The sequence below is a fragment of the Rhinoraja longicauda genome, chromosome 6 (assembly GCF_053455715.1).
Source record: "Rhinoraja longicauda isolate Sanriku21f chromosome 6, sRhiLon1.1, whole genome shotgun sequence".
Lineage (NCBI taxonomy): Eukaryota > Metazoa > Chordata > Chondrichthyes > Rajiformes > Arhynchobatidae > Rhinoraja > Rhinoraja longicauda.
The window spans coordinates 32350318-32368619 of record NC_135958.1 but is presented as its reverse complement, the minus strand read 5'-3'; the positions used below and the strand labels follow the sequence as shown (position 1 = coordinate 32368619).

Sequence of the window (18302 nt, the reverse complement as noted above, 5' to 3'; positions counted from 1 at the left end):
ACACCCAGGTCTCGCTGCACTTCCCCCTTACCTAACCTGACCATTGAGATAATAATCTGCCTCCTTGTTCTTGCCGCCAAAGTGGATAACCGCACATTTATCTACATTATACTGCGTTTGCCATGCATCTGCCCACTCACTCAACCTGTCCAGGTCACCATGTAACCTCCTAACATCCTCTTTGCAGTTCACACTGCCACCCAGCTTTGTGTCATCTGCAAACCTGCTAGTATTGCTTCTAATTCCTTCATCCAAATCATTAATATATATGGTAAATAATTGCGGCCCCAACACCGAGCCTTGCGGCACTCCACTTGCCACTGCCTGCCATTCTGAAAAGGACCCGTTTACTCCTACTCTTTGCTTCCTGTCTGCCAACCAATTCTCTATCCATCTCAACACTACCCCCAATACCATGTGCTCTAATTTTGCTCGCCAATCTCCCGTGTGGGACCTTATCAAAGGCTTTCTGAAAGTCTAGATACACTACATCCACTGGCTCCCCTTCATCCATTTTACTTGTCACATCCTCAAAAAAATCCAGAAGATTAGTCAAGCATGATTTCCTTTTCATAAATCCTTGCTGACTTGGACTTATCCTTTTACTGCTATCCAAATGCACTGTTATTCCCTCTTTAATAATTGACTCCAGCATCTTCCCCACCACCGATGTCAGGCTAACTGGTCTGTAATTCCCTGTTTTCTTTCTCGCTACTTTCTTGAAAAGTGGGATAACATTAGCTATCCTCCAATCCACAGGAACTGATCCTGAATCTATTGAACATTGGAACATTGGAAAATGATCACCAATGCGTCCACTATTTTTAGAGCCACCTCCCAGAGTACCCTGGGATGTAGACCATCAGGCCCTGGGGATTTATCATCCTTCAGTCCCATCAGTCTACCCAATACTATTTCTCGCCTAATGCAAATTTCTTTCAGTTCCTCTATCCCCCTAGATCCTCTGTCCTCCAGTACATCTGGGAGATTATTTGTGTCTTCCTTAGTGAAGACAGATCTGAAGTACCTGTTCAACTCTTCTGCCATTTCCTTGTTATCCATAATAATTTCACCCTTGTCTGCCTTCAAGGGACCCACATTTGTCTTTGCTAATCTTTTTCTCTTAACGTATCTAAAGAATCTTTTATTGTCTTTCTTTATATTCTTGGCCAGCTTCCCCTCGTACTTCATCTTTTCAGCCCATATTGCCCGTTTTGTTACCTTCTGTTGTCCTTTGAAAGTTTCCCAGTCCTCTGGCTTCGGGCTACTCTTTGCTGTGTTATACATCTGTTCTTTTAGTTTTATTCCATCCCTAACTTCCCTTGTCAGCCACCGTTGCCTCCTACTCCCCTTAGAATCTTGCTTCCGCTTTGGACTGAAATGATCCTGCATCCTCCGGATTATGCCCAGAAATTCCTGCCTTTGCTGTTCCACCGTCATTCCTGCTAGGATCCCTTTCCAGTCGACCTTGGCCAGCTCCTCTCTCATGCCTTCATAGTCCCCTTTATTCAACTGCAACACTGACACTTCCGATTTAACCTTCTCCCTCTCAAATCGCAGATTAAAACTGATCATATTATGATCACTACCTCCAAGCGGCTCCTTTACCTCGAGTTCTCTTATCAAATCTGGTTCATTGGACAACACTAAATCCAGAATTGCCCTTTCTCTGGTAGGCTCCAGCACTCTCGGAGGCATTTGATACGAATTAGATAATTATTCAAAATGTATTAAAAAATTATTCAAAAGTCCACCCATCAGCATCTTTATGCTCCAACTTCGTGAATTTTGATCTTGATATAATGTTGAGCTATTCTTCTGCCACTTTGTGCTATGTCTTTCCCCACCTTCAAAATTCCCCTCGCACCAGGGATCCTCCCTCTGACCCTCTGCTAATATTTTCATTGTTAACATCAGCTAACTCAAATGTCCTACTCTCTTCACTCCTCTCTGAACTTACACTTGAGGACCCACTCCAAGAAGGGATTAAAGCTAATGAGCAAAAGGCCAAACATAGAGCGATGATTTAAGGACTGCTTTAAAGAAGAAAGAGAGGTAGAGAGGAGGATAATTTCAAGCAGGGATCTCCCAGAGTCTGAATGTTGGAAAGACATTGAGGAAGGTGCACGTGACTGAGGCAATAAAATAAACTGTACTCGAAGAATTCATTTTTTTAAATGTGATTGGACTACAGTAACACTCCTGGTGGTGCTTTATCACTGGCTTATCTTTTTGAGGCTGGAACCTGCTGAATTTATAAGGATTTTGACAAGAGTTGTAATGATAACTAATGCCTGAACAAGGGATCTTGGGCGTGTATAATCTTATCTAATGTAGGAAGCAGAACAAATGAGATACACAAGTAAAAGTACCACATATTGTCATGTTTTTGGAACAGCAAAGCATCTATGATATATTTAAACTGCAGTACTCCAGCATTAATTGTCCATGTTTGTTCTATTGGCTTAACAGTATAATTTGAAACAGTTGAACAGGGCAAGTTTGGTCTGGGCCCATTGATTGTGTTTGTTTTAGTGATAGGTTGAAAAGTTACATTACCTGCTTGCTCTGACAGTCAATCGAATATTGTTTACGGTAAATTGCTCTTCAGCCTCCGTTGCATCTAGGCCTAGCTATAGTCTTCTTGACAATGCCTCCCCTGCTAATTGACAAGAATATCACAGGGGACCTACTAATATTAACAATGTCATCTATCAATACTGACCCGTACCTCTGCATCACAGGGTCTGTCTAAAAAGAGAGATAGCTATTACAATTGAGACAGGTATGTTTGTGAACCAAATACCTCTGAGGTTCTGATCTTTGCTCCTTGAATTGTGAACAGAATATTCTTATTAATCCATCATCCTGGCCTGCTGAGTTGAAGAGACCTCTTCAATTTCTTCATTGGGCTAACTGTCACAACCCTGGCAATTTCATAGCCACTGCGTAAGATGACAGAAAATTACAATTGAAGATGCACCTCTGTGATTTATCGTTGAAGCGCTATGAGAAGGTGTCAGTAATGGCATAATTAACTGCATCAGTAACCATTTTAAGGAGAGTGATGGCGTTGCAGATGGTGCTGCTGGGTTTGAAAGGCAAATCGACATGCAGCGAGCAAAATTTGTAACCCTGAAATTTAGTTGAAATCGTCAAACCTGTGGTGCTTCTCATATATCACTGAATCACACAATTGCAAAGCCACAGAAGGAGACTATTTGGCCTGATGAGATTACGCCAGATCCCTCTCAGTCTTTCCCCATAGCCTGACAAATAATCTCCATGCAAATTCCCTCCTGAAGGCTCTACTTCCACAGGCAGTGAATTCCAGGTCAAAACTACTCTCCCATTAAAAACAACCTCCGCCTTATCTCCATTATGACTTTAACACAAATATTTTAAATTAGTGATAAAAATCAAGGCATGCTAGAAACATTCAGCAGGGCAGGTAGCCCCTGGAGAAAGAGAAAGAGAGTTAGTGTTTCAGAGTCAACAACATAAAATATCTTCATCTTAAAATATTAACTCTGTTCTTTCTTCTTCTGTTGCCGACTGACCTATAGAGTGTTTCCAATAATTTTTGTTTTTATTTCAGATTCTCAGTGTCTTTGTATTTTTGATTTATATTTTAACTCTATGTCCAGAGGTACCATTATATATTTGGAACATCTTCCCCTATCTGTCCCACCTAAACCAATAATGGTCATGTACACCTCTACCAAATCTTCCCCATTTCTCTGCAGAAAGAACAACTCCAGCTTCTCCAGTTCAGTGTTGCAGCGAATGTCAACAGTTCCTGGGACCATCCTAATAATTTTTTGTCACACCATCTTTAAGACCTTCATGTCATTCCAAAATTCTCCCGTTTTGTAGAGGTTGAACATAAATAACCTCCAGGCTTTTGCAAACAAACCTATTTGTATTCATAACTGCTCTGCCAACATGCTCTGTCCTTTTAAAGGATTTAGGTATATCTACTCCGAGTTGAGATGTTCCAGCACACCTTTAGGTTGTGCCTTTTGGATTATATTGTCATTCTTTCATCTTTCTTTCAAAGTGTATCACTTCTATGTATTAACTTTCATCTGCCATTCGTTTGCCCATTCAACCAGCCTTTCACAGTTATCCAGGAGTCCTTTATCATTGTCCCCTTTGTTTACCGCACTTCCAAGCTTTGCATTATTCGTATGATCTTTGCCACTTTTAGAAAATGAGACAAGCAAATCACTTGTGTATTCCTCAAAGAAACCAATGCGCATGAAGTAAATTTTAAAATTGTGTTTCAACACAAATAAACCAAGCCTGGTTAGGATTTATGGTCTATTCAGTGAAGCTGTTCTGGTTCCTAAATGTTTAGTTTAACTCCAGCCATAAAACGACTTACTAAGCCAAATTCTATGTATAATGGAAATGTTTGACAATTGATTTTGCCAGGTAATCCAGTACTGAGAGTTACCATCTTGGCTCTGTGACCTTGTATGTTTAGTGCCTTACATGTAAAAAATCTTAGGATAGAATGTGCTATTTATGGCTTCAGGATGCTACAAATCACTAAAGAACCAAAGACTTGGCGGAGGAGCGGCACGGTGGCACAGTGGTAGAGTTCCTGCCTTACAGCGCTTGCAGCGCCGGAGACTCGCATTCGATCCCGACCTCGGGTACTGTCTGTACGAAGTCTGTACGTTCTCCCCATGACTGCGTGGGTTTTCTCCAAGATCTTTGGTTTCCTCCCATACTCCCAAGACTTACACATTTGAAGGCTAATTGGATTGGTTTAAATGTGAATTGTTCCTAGTGAGTGTAGGATAGTGTTAATGTGCGGGGATCGCTTGGTGTAGACTCAATGGGCCGAAGGGCCTGTTTATGCGATGTATCTCTAAACTAAACCAAAACTAAACCAAAACACAAGAACATCATTGCTGACAGAAGATAATTCATTTACTTTATCCATAGATGCTCTCAAACTTTAGACTTTAGACTTTAGAGATACAGCATGCAAACAGGCCCTTCCTGCCCACCGAGCCTGCTCTGTCCCAATACACTAGCACTATCCTACACACTAGGGACAATTTAACAATTTTTACAGGCACCAATTAACCTACAAACCTGTACGTTTTTGGAGAATTGGAGGGAACCAGAGCACCCAGAGAAAACCCATACGGTCACAGGGAGCACGTACAAACTCTGCACAGACAGCACCCATAGTCAGGAACGAACCTGGGTCTCTCGTGGTGTAGGGCAGCAACTCTACTGCTGCACCACTGTGCCGCCCACTACTTGCTGAGTACAGTTTCCTTTCTATATTTCAATATTATTCTTATGATGTATCTTGTTGGGTTTTTTTCTCTTAGACTTTGGAAGTCTGCAAATACGAATTGATTGTCATAGCTAAAGATATGGCCGGCAGTGATGTGGGATTGACAGGCACAGCCACAGCAACTATCATCATAGATGACAAGAATGACCATGCGCCTGTGTTCACCAAGTCGATGGTAAGTAGACGCTGCATGGTGACTTTCCATCAGCAAATTAGTCTGTTGAAAATTGGATTACTTTTCAATATTTACTGGTATTCGGTGCACATACTTACTGTGGTAATTGCATCTGCACATTGATGTGCTGTATATATCTATGAGGCAACAGTGTCTGCTCCCCATTAAAATATGAGCTTGTAAATTATTTTTACTCTCAACTGATCAGATGCAACTGGAAATGATTACAAATTATCAAGTAAAAATAACCCGTCTGCTAAAACACCTTCCCTGGTAATCAATAGAAAATATCAGCAACAACTGAACGGTGGATGATAAAGAACGAGCTTTATGCTTAATCTACTGTTTTAACCCTTTGACACTGGCGGTTTCTCGCTAAGCACATGGTCAAATAAATAGCCCTCCAACGCTGCCAATGTTCTCCCAATGGGTGACGGAGTGGCGCAGCGGGTAGAGCTGCTGCCTCGTAGCACCAGCGACCCTAGTTCAATCATGACCTCGGGTTCTGTTGGTGTGGAATTTGCACATCTCCTTGTGACCACGCGGACCTCCTCTGGGTGTCTGGTTTCCTCCAACATCCCAAAGACGTGTGGGTTTGAGGGCTAATTGGCTTATGTAGATTGCCCAGAGTGTGTGGGGAGAGGACGTGAAAGTGGGAGAACATAGAGTTAGTTTGATCGGGTGGTCGATGGTCATGGAGGAGTTAGTGGGCTGAAGGGCCATTTTCGTCTTTAACTTTCAATCAATTAATGAATCAATCAATCAATCAATAGGGTGCACTGAAATAGTACAAAAGCAAAGATCATTTTGGTCGATGACCCACAGCTTAAAACCATTGTGTTCAATACATCAGTTTCAACAGACAATGTACTACATTCTTTAGGAGCTGAAAATGTGCCACCTGGGCCTCCTTTCCAAAGGCTGGGCTTTGGAACTCCTTGAGCACAGGTCTAAGCAGCTCTGTGGCCAGAGATGCAATAGAAGGCAGAACTTGGAAGCCCATCATTTGTTTGTTGGGGATGTGAGAGAGAAAGGGAGAAAGGCTTGGAAGTTTGGACTAAGATTTGTGAAGATTGGCCCGTTTATTGTCAAGAGCGAGTCAAGTGTGTTTTATTGTCATATGCCCCAGAGAGAACAATTACTTTTTTTAAAATTTGCTGCAGCACAACAGAATATGTCAACATAGTACACTGTAAACAATATCATAAACGAGAGAGAGAGAGAGAGAGCTGAAGGGGGAAAGGACCAAACCGATCTTGTTGGATTGGGAGAACAGAGAGGCTGGTAAATGATTGAGAGGGGCCCAACAGCAAATATAGAGAGAGGGTTGAGGTTAGACTGGGATGTAGAAGAAATAGACTGTGGGCTGGAGATTAGGTCTTTAGGAAAGTCAGCTTAGTGTTGTGGGGCGGGGTGAGGTACAGTGGGCCAAGGAGGTTGATCACGAAGATCAGCCAGTTCATCACGGGGATGTGAAGACTTTGTTGTCTGCGTGAAGAATGAGGAGAGAGTGGAAACAAGGAACCACATATTGGACAGGAGTGCATGTGTGGGTCATGTCGATAAATACCCCGACTGATTTTCTGAGTCACTTAAGTGACAGTTGTTATCTTGACACACTCCAAATAAAAATTGATATTCAATTTTCAAAACCTTGATGAAAAATCACTGTGACTGAATTTCTAGGCAATGCTTTCTCAAGCTAGCAGGTATAGTCTTTCTCTCAAAAGAAAGCAGGCTACAAAGAACATATTGAGAGACAAGGAATGTTATTTGCTTTTTCTAGTAATTTGGTCACTTTAAGAGCATTAGTACTTTGTACTTACTCACATAAGTGAAATACGAGATATCGGAAATGAAGAAATAGTGAAGGATTGAGAAACTCCACAGAAAAGGCAGCATAGAGTTAAAGTTTTAGGTTGTAGGGTGGTGAATCCATGGAATTCATTACTACAGAAGACTGTGGAGGCCGGCAATGGATATTTTTTAAGCAGAGATAAATAGGTTCTTGATTAGTACGGGTGTCAGGGGTTATGGGGAGAAGGTAGGAGAATGGGGTTAAGATAAGCTCCTAATAGATCAGCCATGATTGAATGGTGGAGTAGACCTGATAGGCCAAATGGCCTAATTCTGTTCCTATCACTTATGAACTTATGAACTTCTTAAAGACCAAAGAGGGTCAATCTACAACAATGAGCCAGATACAACCTGCTCTGAGTATCACCCCCTACACTCTCTTTGTCAACATGTACTTTTTCAAACTTCTGGTAGCAAACCCCTTCCAGAGTTCATTGCTAAAAGGATTAGTCCAACAGCAGTGAGCAGTTCTCATATTGGACCCAAGGCTCCTCCTCACAGATCATTATTCCTCCTTGTTTGCTGTCTGCTTCCTCCGCAGTTTGCAGTCGGAAGACTGTGTATGTCATTCAGTTTCACAAACAACAGCTGAAAATAAATGGAAGGTTTCCAACTGGCAGCGTGCTGTTGCGTTTTACAAATATTATCGTGGGATTACTGATAGGTGTTTGGCAGCATTTAAAATCATCGTAACATATCTCCTCTTTTGAAAGTATTAAATCAGCTATGTAATGTTTTGAAAGTTCCCAAGGATATGAAATATGCTGCATAAATGTAAGCTTTATTTGCCTGCATGGAATTTTTTTCAAAGGCATAAAGCAGAGAACATAGAACAGGACCACACTGGAACAAGCGATGAAGCCCACCATATCCGTGCTGAACATGACACCGAATTAAACTAATCCTCTCTGTCTGCATATGATCTATATCCCTACATTCTCTGCATATACACATGCCCATTTAAATGACTTAAATGCCACCATCGTTATCTGTCTCCACCAACACCCCTAGCAGCATGTTCCAGAAATCCACCACTCTGTGCACAAAACTTGCCCTAAACATCTCCTTTAAATTTTCCCCCTGTCATCTTAAAGCTATGGCTTCTAATCTTTGGCATTTCTGCCGGGGGGTAAAGGTTCTGACTGTCTACTCTATCTGTGCCTCTCATCTTTTTATAAACTTATCAGATCTCCCCTCTGCCTTCAATGCTCCAGAGAAAACAATCTAAGTTTGTCCAACCTCTCCTTATAGCTAATACATTCTAATCCTGGCAGCATTCTGGTAAAACTGTTTTTGCATCCTCACTAGATTCACTCTTGGAATTTATTTTTCTTAACATTTTGACGGGAGCTGTTCTTTTAATTCTTTTAGTTTATCTTATTTTATTACCTTGCACCTAATACTACATTCCTTCTATCCTTTTACTTTTTATAGAATCCCCAGAAACATGCATAAGAATATAAACTTAGCTGCTTTAGAATAGACGTTTTACACAAACATCCATCTTACATATACTGTACATGTCTGAGGAAGGATTCCAACCTGAAACAACACCTATTCCGTTTCTCAAGAGATGCTGCCTGACCCGCAGAGTTACTCCAGCATTTTGTGCCTATCTTCATTTTACATATACCTGCAGGTTTCCTTATTATGTCTAAAGACACCCTCCTTCACATGTCCCACATTGTCCTTTATCAAAAATAGACATAAAAATGCTGGGGTAACTCAACGGGTCAGGCAGCATCTCTGGAGAGAAGGAATGTGTGACGTTTCGGTCGATACCCTTCTTTAGACTCAGTTTAGCATGGACAACATACTTCTCTGCCTGTTAAATGATTCAGGATTCAGGATATCTTTATTTGTCATCCAAAAAAACAAGTTTTTTGGACGAAATTTAGTCACCCACAGTCCAACAATAAAAACAGTAAAAAATAAGCAAATTACACAACCCCAACCAACACAAAAAAAAAAACAAAAAAAAAAGAAACATCCATCACAGTGAGTCTCCTCTAGTCCCCTCCTCACTGTGATGGAAGGCCAGAATGTATTTTGCCTTTCCCTGCCGTCTTCTCCCGCGGTCGGGCTGGTGTTGTTGCCACGTTCCAGGCCTCGCCGGAAGCATGATGATTGAACATACCTGCTGCGGTGTGTTACCAGATTCCACCTGTCTTGCCAGGTCATTGCATCATTGCAACAAGCTTTATTCAACCCAACCCCACTTTCTAGCCCCCATTCGATAGCTAGTAGGTTAGGAACATCAGTCTTCTGCTTTGGCATTTTTGAATATGATGACTTTTGCTTCCACTTTCAGGCAGTGAATTCTGGATGCCCACCATCTTTTAGAAGAGAAATAATTCTTCAACCCTCAGCTGTTGCCTTAAACCTAAACTCCTTAGTTAGTAATCTTTTTGCAAAGGAACATTAGAACTGTTTGTTCGCTTTTCCATGCTTTTTATTTTTATTTTTTACACACACTCTGTAAATGGAAAATACGTTGCGGTGAAAAATCAAGATGGAGTGGGGCGTGGACATTAATGAATGTGGATTGTGTATATTCCCAAGTGGACGATGATGAAGGAGGAAATGCTGGGAGGAGAGGAATGTTGTGCCAGCTGTAAGAAACCAGAAGAAGATTGTTACTGAAGTTAGGCACAAAAAGCTGGAGTTACTCAGTGGATCAGCCAACATCTCAGGAGAAAGGGAATAGGTGACGTTTCGGGTCAAGACCCTTTTTGAGACCGAGAGTCAGGGGAAAGGGAAACAAGAGATGATACAGTGATACAGAGAGATAGAGAACAAATGAGTGAAAAATGCAGAAATGCAAATGAAAAAGGCCATTATCCTTTATCATCATTGTTTCTTGCATTTGTTCTATATTTCTCTATATAACCGTCTATATCTCTTGTCTCCCTTTCCCCAGACCCAAAAAGTCACCTGATCCTTTTCTCTGGAGATGCTGTCTGACCCGCTGAGTTACTCCAGCTTTTTGTGGCTATCTTCGATTTAAACCAGCATCTGCAGCTTCTTCCTATATTGTTACTGTTCATGGAGAAAGTATTTTACAAACCATTGACTGGATCACACTTGAAATCATATCATATCATATCATATCATATATCTACAGCCGGAAACAGGCCTTTTCGGCCCTCCAAGTCCGTGCCGCCCAGTGATCCCCGTACATTAACACTATCCTACACCCACTAGGGACAATTTTTACATTTACCCAGCCAATTAACCTACATACCTGTACGTCTTTGGAGTGTGGGAGGAAACCGAAGATCTCGGAGAAAACCCACGCAGGTCACGGGGAGAACGTACAAACTCCTTACAGTGCAGCACCCGTAGTCAGGATCGAACCTGTGTCTCCGGCGCTGCATTCGCTGTAAAGCAGCAACTCTACCACTGCGCTACCGTGCCGCCCTGTTGGTCACCATCGTGTAGGACAATTGTGGTTGTGCTGGAGAGAGTGAAGTGGGCGTTCACCAGGATGTCGCCTGAAATGGAGAACTTTGGATATGGGGAGAGATAGGAAAGAGTGGGTTTGTTTATTTAGAGAGAAGGAGACTGATGGCTGATGTGCCAGAGGTGAATCAAATTATAAGAGGCATAGATAGGGTAGATAGTCTGAATCTTTTCCTGTGTTAGGAATATCCAAAACAAGGCACTGGTTTAAGGTGTTTAAGGTATTTGAGAGGAAAGTTTATTTTTTAACACAGAGTGGTTGAGTGGAGCTCGCTGACAGAGGAAGTGGTGTGATCAGATACAATCACTGTGTTCAAAAAATAGTTAAAGGTTGGGACCCTTCTTCAGGATGCCTATCCCGCTGAGTTTCTCCAGAATTGTGTGTCTTTCCTTGGTAAACCAGCATCCGCAGCTCCTTGTTTCCAGCAAATGGACCTGATACGTGGACAAATGGGATTAGTGTAGGTAAGCAAGGAGATCAGCCCATGGATGTGATGGGTAGTCAGTTCCATTTCTGTGCTGTTCAAGTCTGAGACTCTATGAATTGTGTGGGCAAGGAGTGATGACAAGAGAGCTTGCAGCAATGTTTCTTTGTGATGGCGTAGTAACACCTCAACAATGTTTAAAACTTGATTTAAAAATTTTGAACATATATTTTGATGTTATACTTTTTTGTTGTTAGTTTATTAAATTAGAAGTTGATTGATCACCAGAGAAATGGGGGGGGGGGGGGAGGGGGGGAGGGGGTTATGTCGATGAATAAATTAAAAGTGTTGATAAATGTAACTTCATTTTTAATTGACATACATTTTTGTCTCCAGATAAAGCACTGGATTGTGATATATATCCATGAAAGTAGCATTCCAAACATGTGCAGGTTTGGAGGTTAATTGGCTCCTGAAAAATTGCCCCTGGTGTGTTGGAAGGGAAAGTGGGATAACATGGAACCAGTGCACGGGTAATCGACGGTCGGTATGGACTCAGTGGGCCAATGGGCCTGTTTCCATGCTGTATCTCTAAACTAAACTAAACTATGTTGTCCCATAGGAAAATAATAATTCATGCACTGGACGAAGGAAAGAATGAGAGTTGTCCGGTGCTGTGATGGGAATTTTGGATAAAAAGAAATATTCTCACCCTTCGTTCTGTTTTTGTGAAATCATTGAGTTTCTGTCTACGTTTAACCCAGGTTCACAGTGGGCTTGGATATCTATTGCTCATTTAGCTTGTTGCTGCTCATGGGCCCCCTATGCATGTTGGTAGCACATTCCCCTCTGCTTTCACAATGACTGCACTTCAAAAGTACTTATTTCCTTTAAGCTTAAGAAAGGCATAAGACAATACTTTAGGTTCAATTTCAGCTGACAAAAGGCATGATGTAAATTTATGTTCCATTTTCTTTTGTTCTCTGGGGTAGGTGCTTTACAAAGTCAGATCCTCCCTTGATACTTGGGCTCAGTGGAGTCATTTTCTTCAATACGTTTTGAGGACTTGACTCATGTTGCCCGATATTTAAAATTGGACTGTGGTGAAATCCAGGGAAATAACAGTGGAACTCCCAGGGGACCTGAACTAGATATACTTTTTTTTGGTACATGTTACTGCTAAATTTCTCCAAGGACACACTGTGACTATTAAGTGAGGTGATATTTGGTTTAGATTCTTGAATTGTTTATTCCAAGAAAAAGTTGCTGCTGCACAGGCAGCAATGCCTCCCCTGGACCATAATGAAGATGAACCTATAGATTCAACAGCAACTGCTTCAAACTTTACAAGTTTTCTGTTTTCTCGTTCACTACCACCACCCCTTGATTTTCAGCAACACATACAGCTCTTCACACAGTGCTTAGAAAGAGCAGGAACTGTTCATCATGGTTGAGCAATCTAAAGTAGGCCTTCGGCTCTGTCAAGTGAATCAGATTAGATGCATCCCACCACTGCTGGAATCATGACCCCAACTTGTCTTCAGCAGCCATCTTAACAGCTCAGGTAAAAAGGACACAAAGTGCTGGAGTAACTCAGTGGTTCAGGCAGCATCGTTGGAGAACATGGATAGGTGACGTTTCGAGTCCCGACCCGAAACATTATCTATCCATGTTCTCCAGAGATGCTGCCTGACCCACTGAGTTAATCCTGCGCATTGTATCCTTTTGTGTAAAACAGCATCTGAAGTTCCTTGTTTTTACAGCTGAATTGGCCAGGCTCAGAGGTGCTAATACATATTTGCCAGACCCTTGCTTCCTTGAATCATCTAAGCACAACTTCTAGAGTATTGTGAACAACTAAATGCCGGAGTAACTCAGCGGGATAGGCAGCGTCTCTGGAGAGAAGGAATGGGTGACGTTTCGGGTCGGACCCTTCTTCAGACCGAGTATATCTAGAGTATTGTTATGTTCGTGCACTATCTTTTTTTGATATTATGACATCATCCAAGTAGCCTCTGACACCCAGCAGGCTATCAATTAATTTATCTTTTGTCCTCTCAAAAATGCCAGTTGTTAATACTGTTCCAAATGTTATATGGGAACAATCCAAGGAGAATGTTTATCATTGAGTACTACTTTGAATTTTTCTCCAACAAACTCTGCAGATTAGCATATAAAATATTACGAGTTGTGTGGATCCGTCTTTCACCTAGCTGGGCCAAGTCCAGTCAAGTTTTGCTTCTCACTTAATCTTAATCTGCCGACAGCACAGAAAGAATTAGACTTTAGACTTTAGAGATACAGTGCAAAAAAAAGCCCATTGGTCCACCGAGTCTGTGCCAACCAGCGATCCCCGTACACTAACACTATCCCACACACGAGGGAAAATTTACAATTTTACCGTAGCCAATTAACCTCCAAACCTGTACGTATTTGGAGTGTGGGAGGAAACCGGAGTACCCAGAGGAAACCCACACGGTCACAGGAAGAATGTACAAATTCCATACAGACAGCATCCATAGTCAGGACCAAACCCGGGACTCTGGCGCTGTAGAAACATAGAAACACAGAAAGATAGGTGCAGGAGGAAGCCATTCGGCCCTTCGAGCCAGCACTGCCATTCAATATGATCATGGCTGATCATCTAAAATCAGTACTCCGTTCCTGCTTATTCCCCATATCCCTTGATTTCTTTAGCCCTAAGAACTAAATCTAACTTTCTCCTGAAAGCATCCAGTGAATTGGCCTCCACTGCCTTCTGTAGCAGAGAATTACACAGATTCACAACTCTCTGGGTCAAAACGTTTTTCCTCATCTCAGTCCTAAATGGCCTACCCCTTATTCTTAAACTGTAACCCCTGGTTCTGGGCTCCCCCAACATCGGGAACATTTTTCCTGCATCTCCCCTGTCCAATCCTTAATTTTTTTAATATGTTTCTATAAGATCCCCTCTCATCCTTCTAAATTCCAGTGAATACAATCTCAGTCAACCCATTCTTTCATCATATGTCAGTCCCGCCATCCCTGGAATTAACATGGTGAACCTACGCTGCACTCCCTCAATAGCAATAATGTCCTTCCTCAAATTTGGAGACCGAAATTGCACACAATACTCCAGGTGCGGTCTCGCCAGGGACCAGTTCCTAAACTCAAATCCTCTTGCAATGAAGGGCAACATGCCATTAGCTTTCTTCACTTCCTGCTGTACCTGCATGCTTACTTTCAGTGACTGATATACAAGCACACCAAGGTCTCGTTGCACCTCCCCTTTTCCTAATCTGACACCATTCAGATAATAATCTGCCTTCGTGTTCTTGCAACCAAAGTGGATAACCTCACATTTATCCACATTATACTGCATCTGCCCACTCACCCAACCTATCATCCTGCAGCCTCATAGAATCCTCCTCCCTGCTCACACTGCCACCCAGCTTTGTGTTATCCATAAACTTGGAGATGTCACATTTAATTCCCTCGTCCAAGTCATTCATATATATTGCAAATAGCTGGGGTCCCAGCACCGAGTCTTGTGGCACCCCACTAGTCACTGCCTGCCATTCTGAAAAGGACCCGTTAATTCCTACTCTTTGCTCCCCGTCTGCCAACCAGTTTTCTATCCATGTCAAGGCAGCAACTCTACCGCTATGCCACTGTGCCGCCCAATTGGAGCAGTCCAGTCAGAAACCTCAGACTGCTCAATGATACCTTTTTCCTGTGGTCTTGTCAGCTCTTCCCTAATATTTCTCTTTCCACTGCACAGGCCTTACTTTGGAGAAACAAGCTGTAACATTTTCCTTCAGGTTAATCTTGGCTTCCATACCTTGAATGCCTTGGGGCTCTTGTTGACCACAGCAGATCCAGACAGAGAGTCTATGTTTTTTTTAATGCGTTCCTCGCCAAGCTTTCTCTTTGACAGCCGAACAAATTGAATCCTTGCCCTGGAACAATCAGAAGAGTGAACTTTACCCGAATAAATGCTCACACATCACTGATGTTTCAGCAGCAATGCCAATTTCTATTGACACTTCCCTTTAATGTGTACTGACCTACCATATCCAACTAACTAGTCATATTAAGTTGATCTGACTTTAATATGAGCAGTCCATGTAATCCATCCAGTTCACCACCTAAGATGGACACAAAATACTGGAGTAACTCAGTGGGTCAGGCACCGTCTCTGGAGAAAAATGATCGGCGACGTTTCGGGTCAAGCCACCTCCCTCAACTAGTTCATGCACATAATATCTGTTATTCTTCAGTATATACTGCAAACTGCTTAATTACTTCTGTTTGTTTCTTGCTTAATCTTAACCTACCTCCACCACAGACATAATTAGACGTAAGGCTTTAGAGAGACAGTGCAAAACAGTCCGGTCAGCCCATCGAGTCTGCGCCGACCAGTGATCCCCTTACAAATGACACTATCCGACTTTCAAACAACCCAACATTTCTCTTGCCACATATGTGTTAATCAGAATCCTCAACTCCTCAATTCCAACCCATCACCACCAATCCCCGTCCTGACCCTCCCATGCTGAAGTCATGACTGCAGCCTCTCATTGTCCTTTCTCATTGGTTTCCTTGTGATCATCCTGGAGGCCACTTGAGTAATTGGTCAAGGATCCTGATGCACAGATTTCCATCCTTACTTCAGACCTCCAACATGATCACTGACTACATTTCCCCCTTTGCATCAGTCCCCTCACTCACCCGTCCATTTACTTGATTACTGATCCAACCTAATACCCTTCCGACCCGCCTAGCTAATTCCTGATCACTTGCCTTATCGTCAGCCTTTATGAGGCTTACTGGTTCTCTTCCCTCCCTAAGGTCTCAGAACCAGTTTCAGGCCCAAAGAACACATTTTTGTTCCTTAAAATGTGCAATACTTATTCAATTTGTAGCATTGGCACATGATCTAAATGGTACACATGAGAACTTAGTTTTGTTTCATTTAGTTCAGAGATGCAGCATGGAAACAGGCCCTTCGGCCCACTGGATGGATACACGCCAACCAACAATCACCTGTACACTAGTTCTATATTTTCCAACACACAAAGAGTAATTTTAAAGTAGCAGATTAACCTACACCCCTGCAGGTCTTTGGAATGTGGAAAAAAATGTAAGGACCCAGAGAAAACCCTTTTGTTCACAGGGAGAAGGTACAGACAGCACCCATGGGCAGAAGTGAACCAAGCCTGGCAGTGTGAGGCAATATCTCTACAGCTGTGCCACCCGCAAATGATTATAAAGCTAGGTATTTTTAGTTGGAAGTTGGGAATGCAGTGAAGATGAGAAGGCACAAAAACTTCAATTTGGCTGCACTAATAAAAATTCCAAAAAGTGCATGAAAGATATTTGGACATTTTGGATATCAAAATTAATGCTACAGACACATGTGAGGTGCTATTGCTTTGGATCATAAATTTACAAACCAAGAATCACTTTGTTTAAACCTGATAGTGTGATGGATTAATAATCTTACTTCAGACTATGGTCCTGGTGATCTTTCAGTGTTTTCTCGGAATGGTCAAGTCTCCATCTCTTGGGAAATGGAACAATTGAACGTCGGATTGGTTAATGGGAGGAAGGGATGCTTCAACGATCGAAGTCACGACTGAAATGGTTGCCAGAAATTTAGGACAGAAGGACATTGCAAGAGGAGGCAGCCAAGAACAAATTTAAAGAACAACGCAGTAAATTTAATGGATGACAGGGAGCCAGTGTAAAGGACTAGAGTGCTGAGTGAGCCGGACTTTGTACAGGACGGAACACAAGCAGCAGTGTTGAGATATAACGGAAGGACACGAGGGAGAGATTTGGAATAATTTAGCTGGAGGGCTTAATGGCATTTGATTGTGATAAGGTGGAGCCAAAATGCGTCAATGGATGGGGGAAAGATGAATGACGCAATATGGGATCAAGGAAGACCATTGGGAGAGATCTTCCACCTTGATACATGTGCTAATGCCGGGCATTATTCCTGTATTCCTGGAGATATCCCACTTTCCGGAGTGGGAGCTGTCTCCATTGACAGTAGTGTCTCTGACGATGTCTCGTGTGATGTTAGATGCCTCCCCTTATGAAGAGCAACAGGGCGGTAGAATCTCCCAGCACCAGGTTTTTTTTTAACTGCGTGGTTGCACTTTATAGCTTTTACAATAACATTATGTAATTATGCTTTGTATGCCTTCCATATTACTGAACGTTAATGAATTTCAAAGACATTGAAAATGTTCAATGGCCCCAGCCACATTGAAGGCGCGGACAGCTTGGGATTTGTGGACAGGGCTTCCCTGCTTGTCAAAACTGTTCTAACAATGCAGCCACCATATGGTCCTTCGCTTGCTCTTTTCCCCACCTTATTTCCAATCCCCGAGTCCCTATTTCATTCCCCCCCCCTTCCCATTCCACCCTCAATCCCTCCCTCTGGCTTAACATTTCACTCCTTTTCTTTCCTTACCCGACCCCCTTTTGTCTCCATTTTACCTCAAGCCTTTGTCACCATCTCCACCCCATTTTCCAATCACCCTCTCCCTCTCACCTGTAACCACCTATCACTTGCCAAGCTTCACCCCATCCCTGTCTCTCTTTTTCAGTTTTCTCCTCTTTACTGCACTCAGTCTGAAGCAGGGTCCCAACTCAAAACACCGCATGTATATTCCCTCCAGAGATGCTGCCTGATCCGTTGAGTTTCTCCAGCACTATGTTTTTTGCTCAATCTGCTGTTCCTTGGGTCTCCTCTATTCTTTGATACCTCCTTCGCTGCAGGGGGCTATGCCAAGGTCCCTAGAGCCAGGCTCTTAACAAGAGACTGTGCTGGAGGCAATGCTGAAACAAATATTGAGGCCCAATTATAGGAAGCATTAATTTCAGGGCAAAAGAATATCTGCCTTCTTTCATCCACAAACTTACACCTCTGAAGGCTCTTCTGCCCAAAGATATCTGACTTCTCCATTTCACGAGTCTTACCATTTCTTCATTTTAATAATTCCACAAACGGTCACCTTGTCTGCAGCAGCAGGAACCCTTCTGCAAGATCTCCTCTGTAGAATGTTCCTCC

General features: G+C 42.4%; 1 protein-coding gene across 1 annotated transcript in view; it reads left to right on the top strand.

Annotated features, from left to right (window-relative positions):
- cdh13 (cadherin 13, H-cadherin (heart)) overlaps positions 1-18302 on the top strand; it is a 944123-nt gene that overhangs the window by 797635 nt on the left and 128186 nt on the right. Inside the window, exon 8 of the mRNA XM_078400759.1 lies at positions 5355-5495. Coding sequence (XP_078256885.1) covers positions 5355-5495 — 141 coding nt within the window. The remainder of the gene's footprint in view (positions 1-5354; positions 5496-18302) is intronic.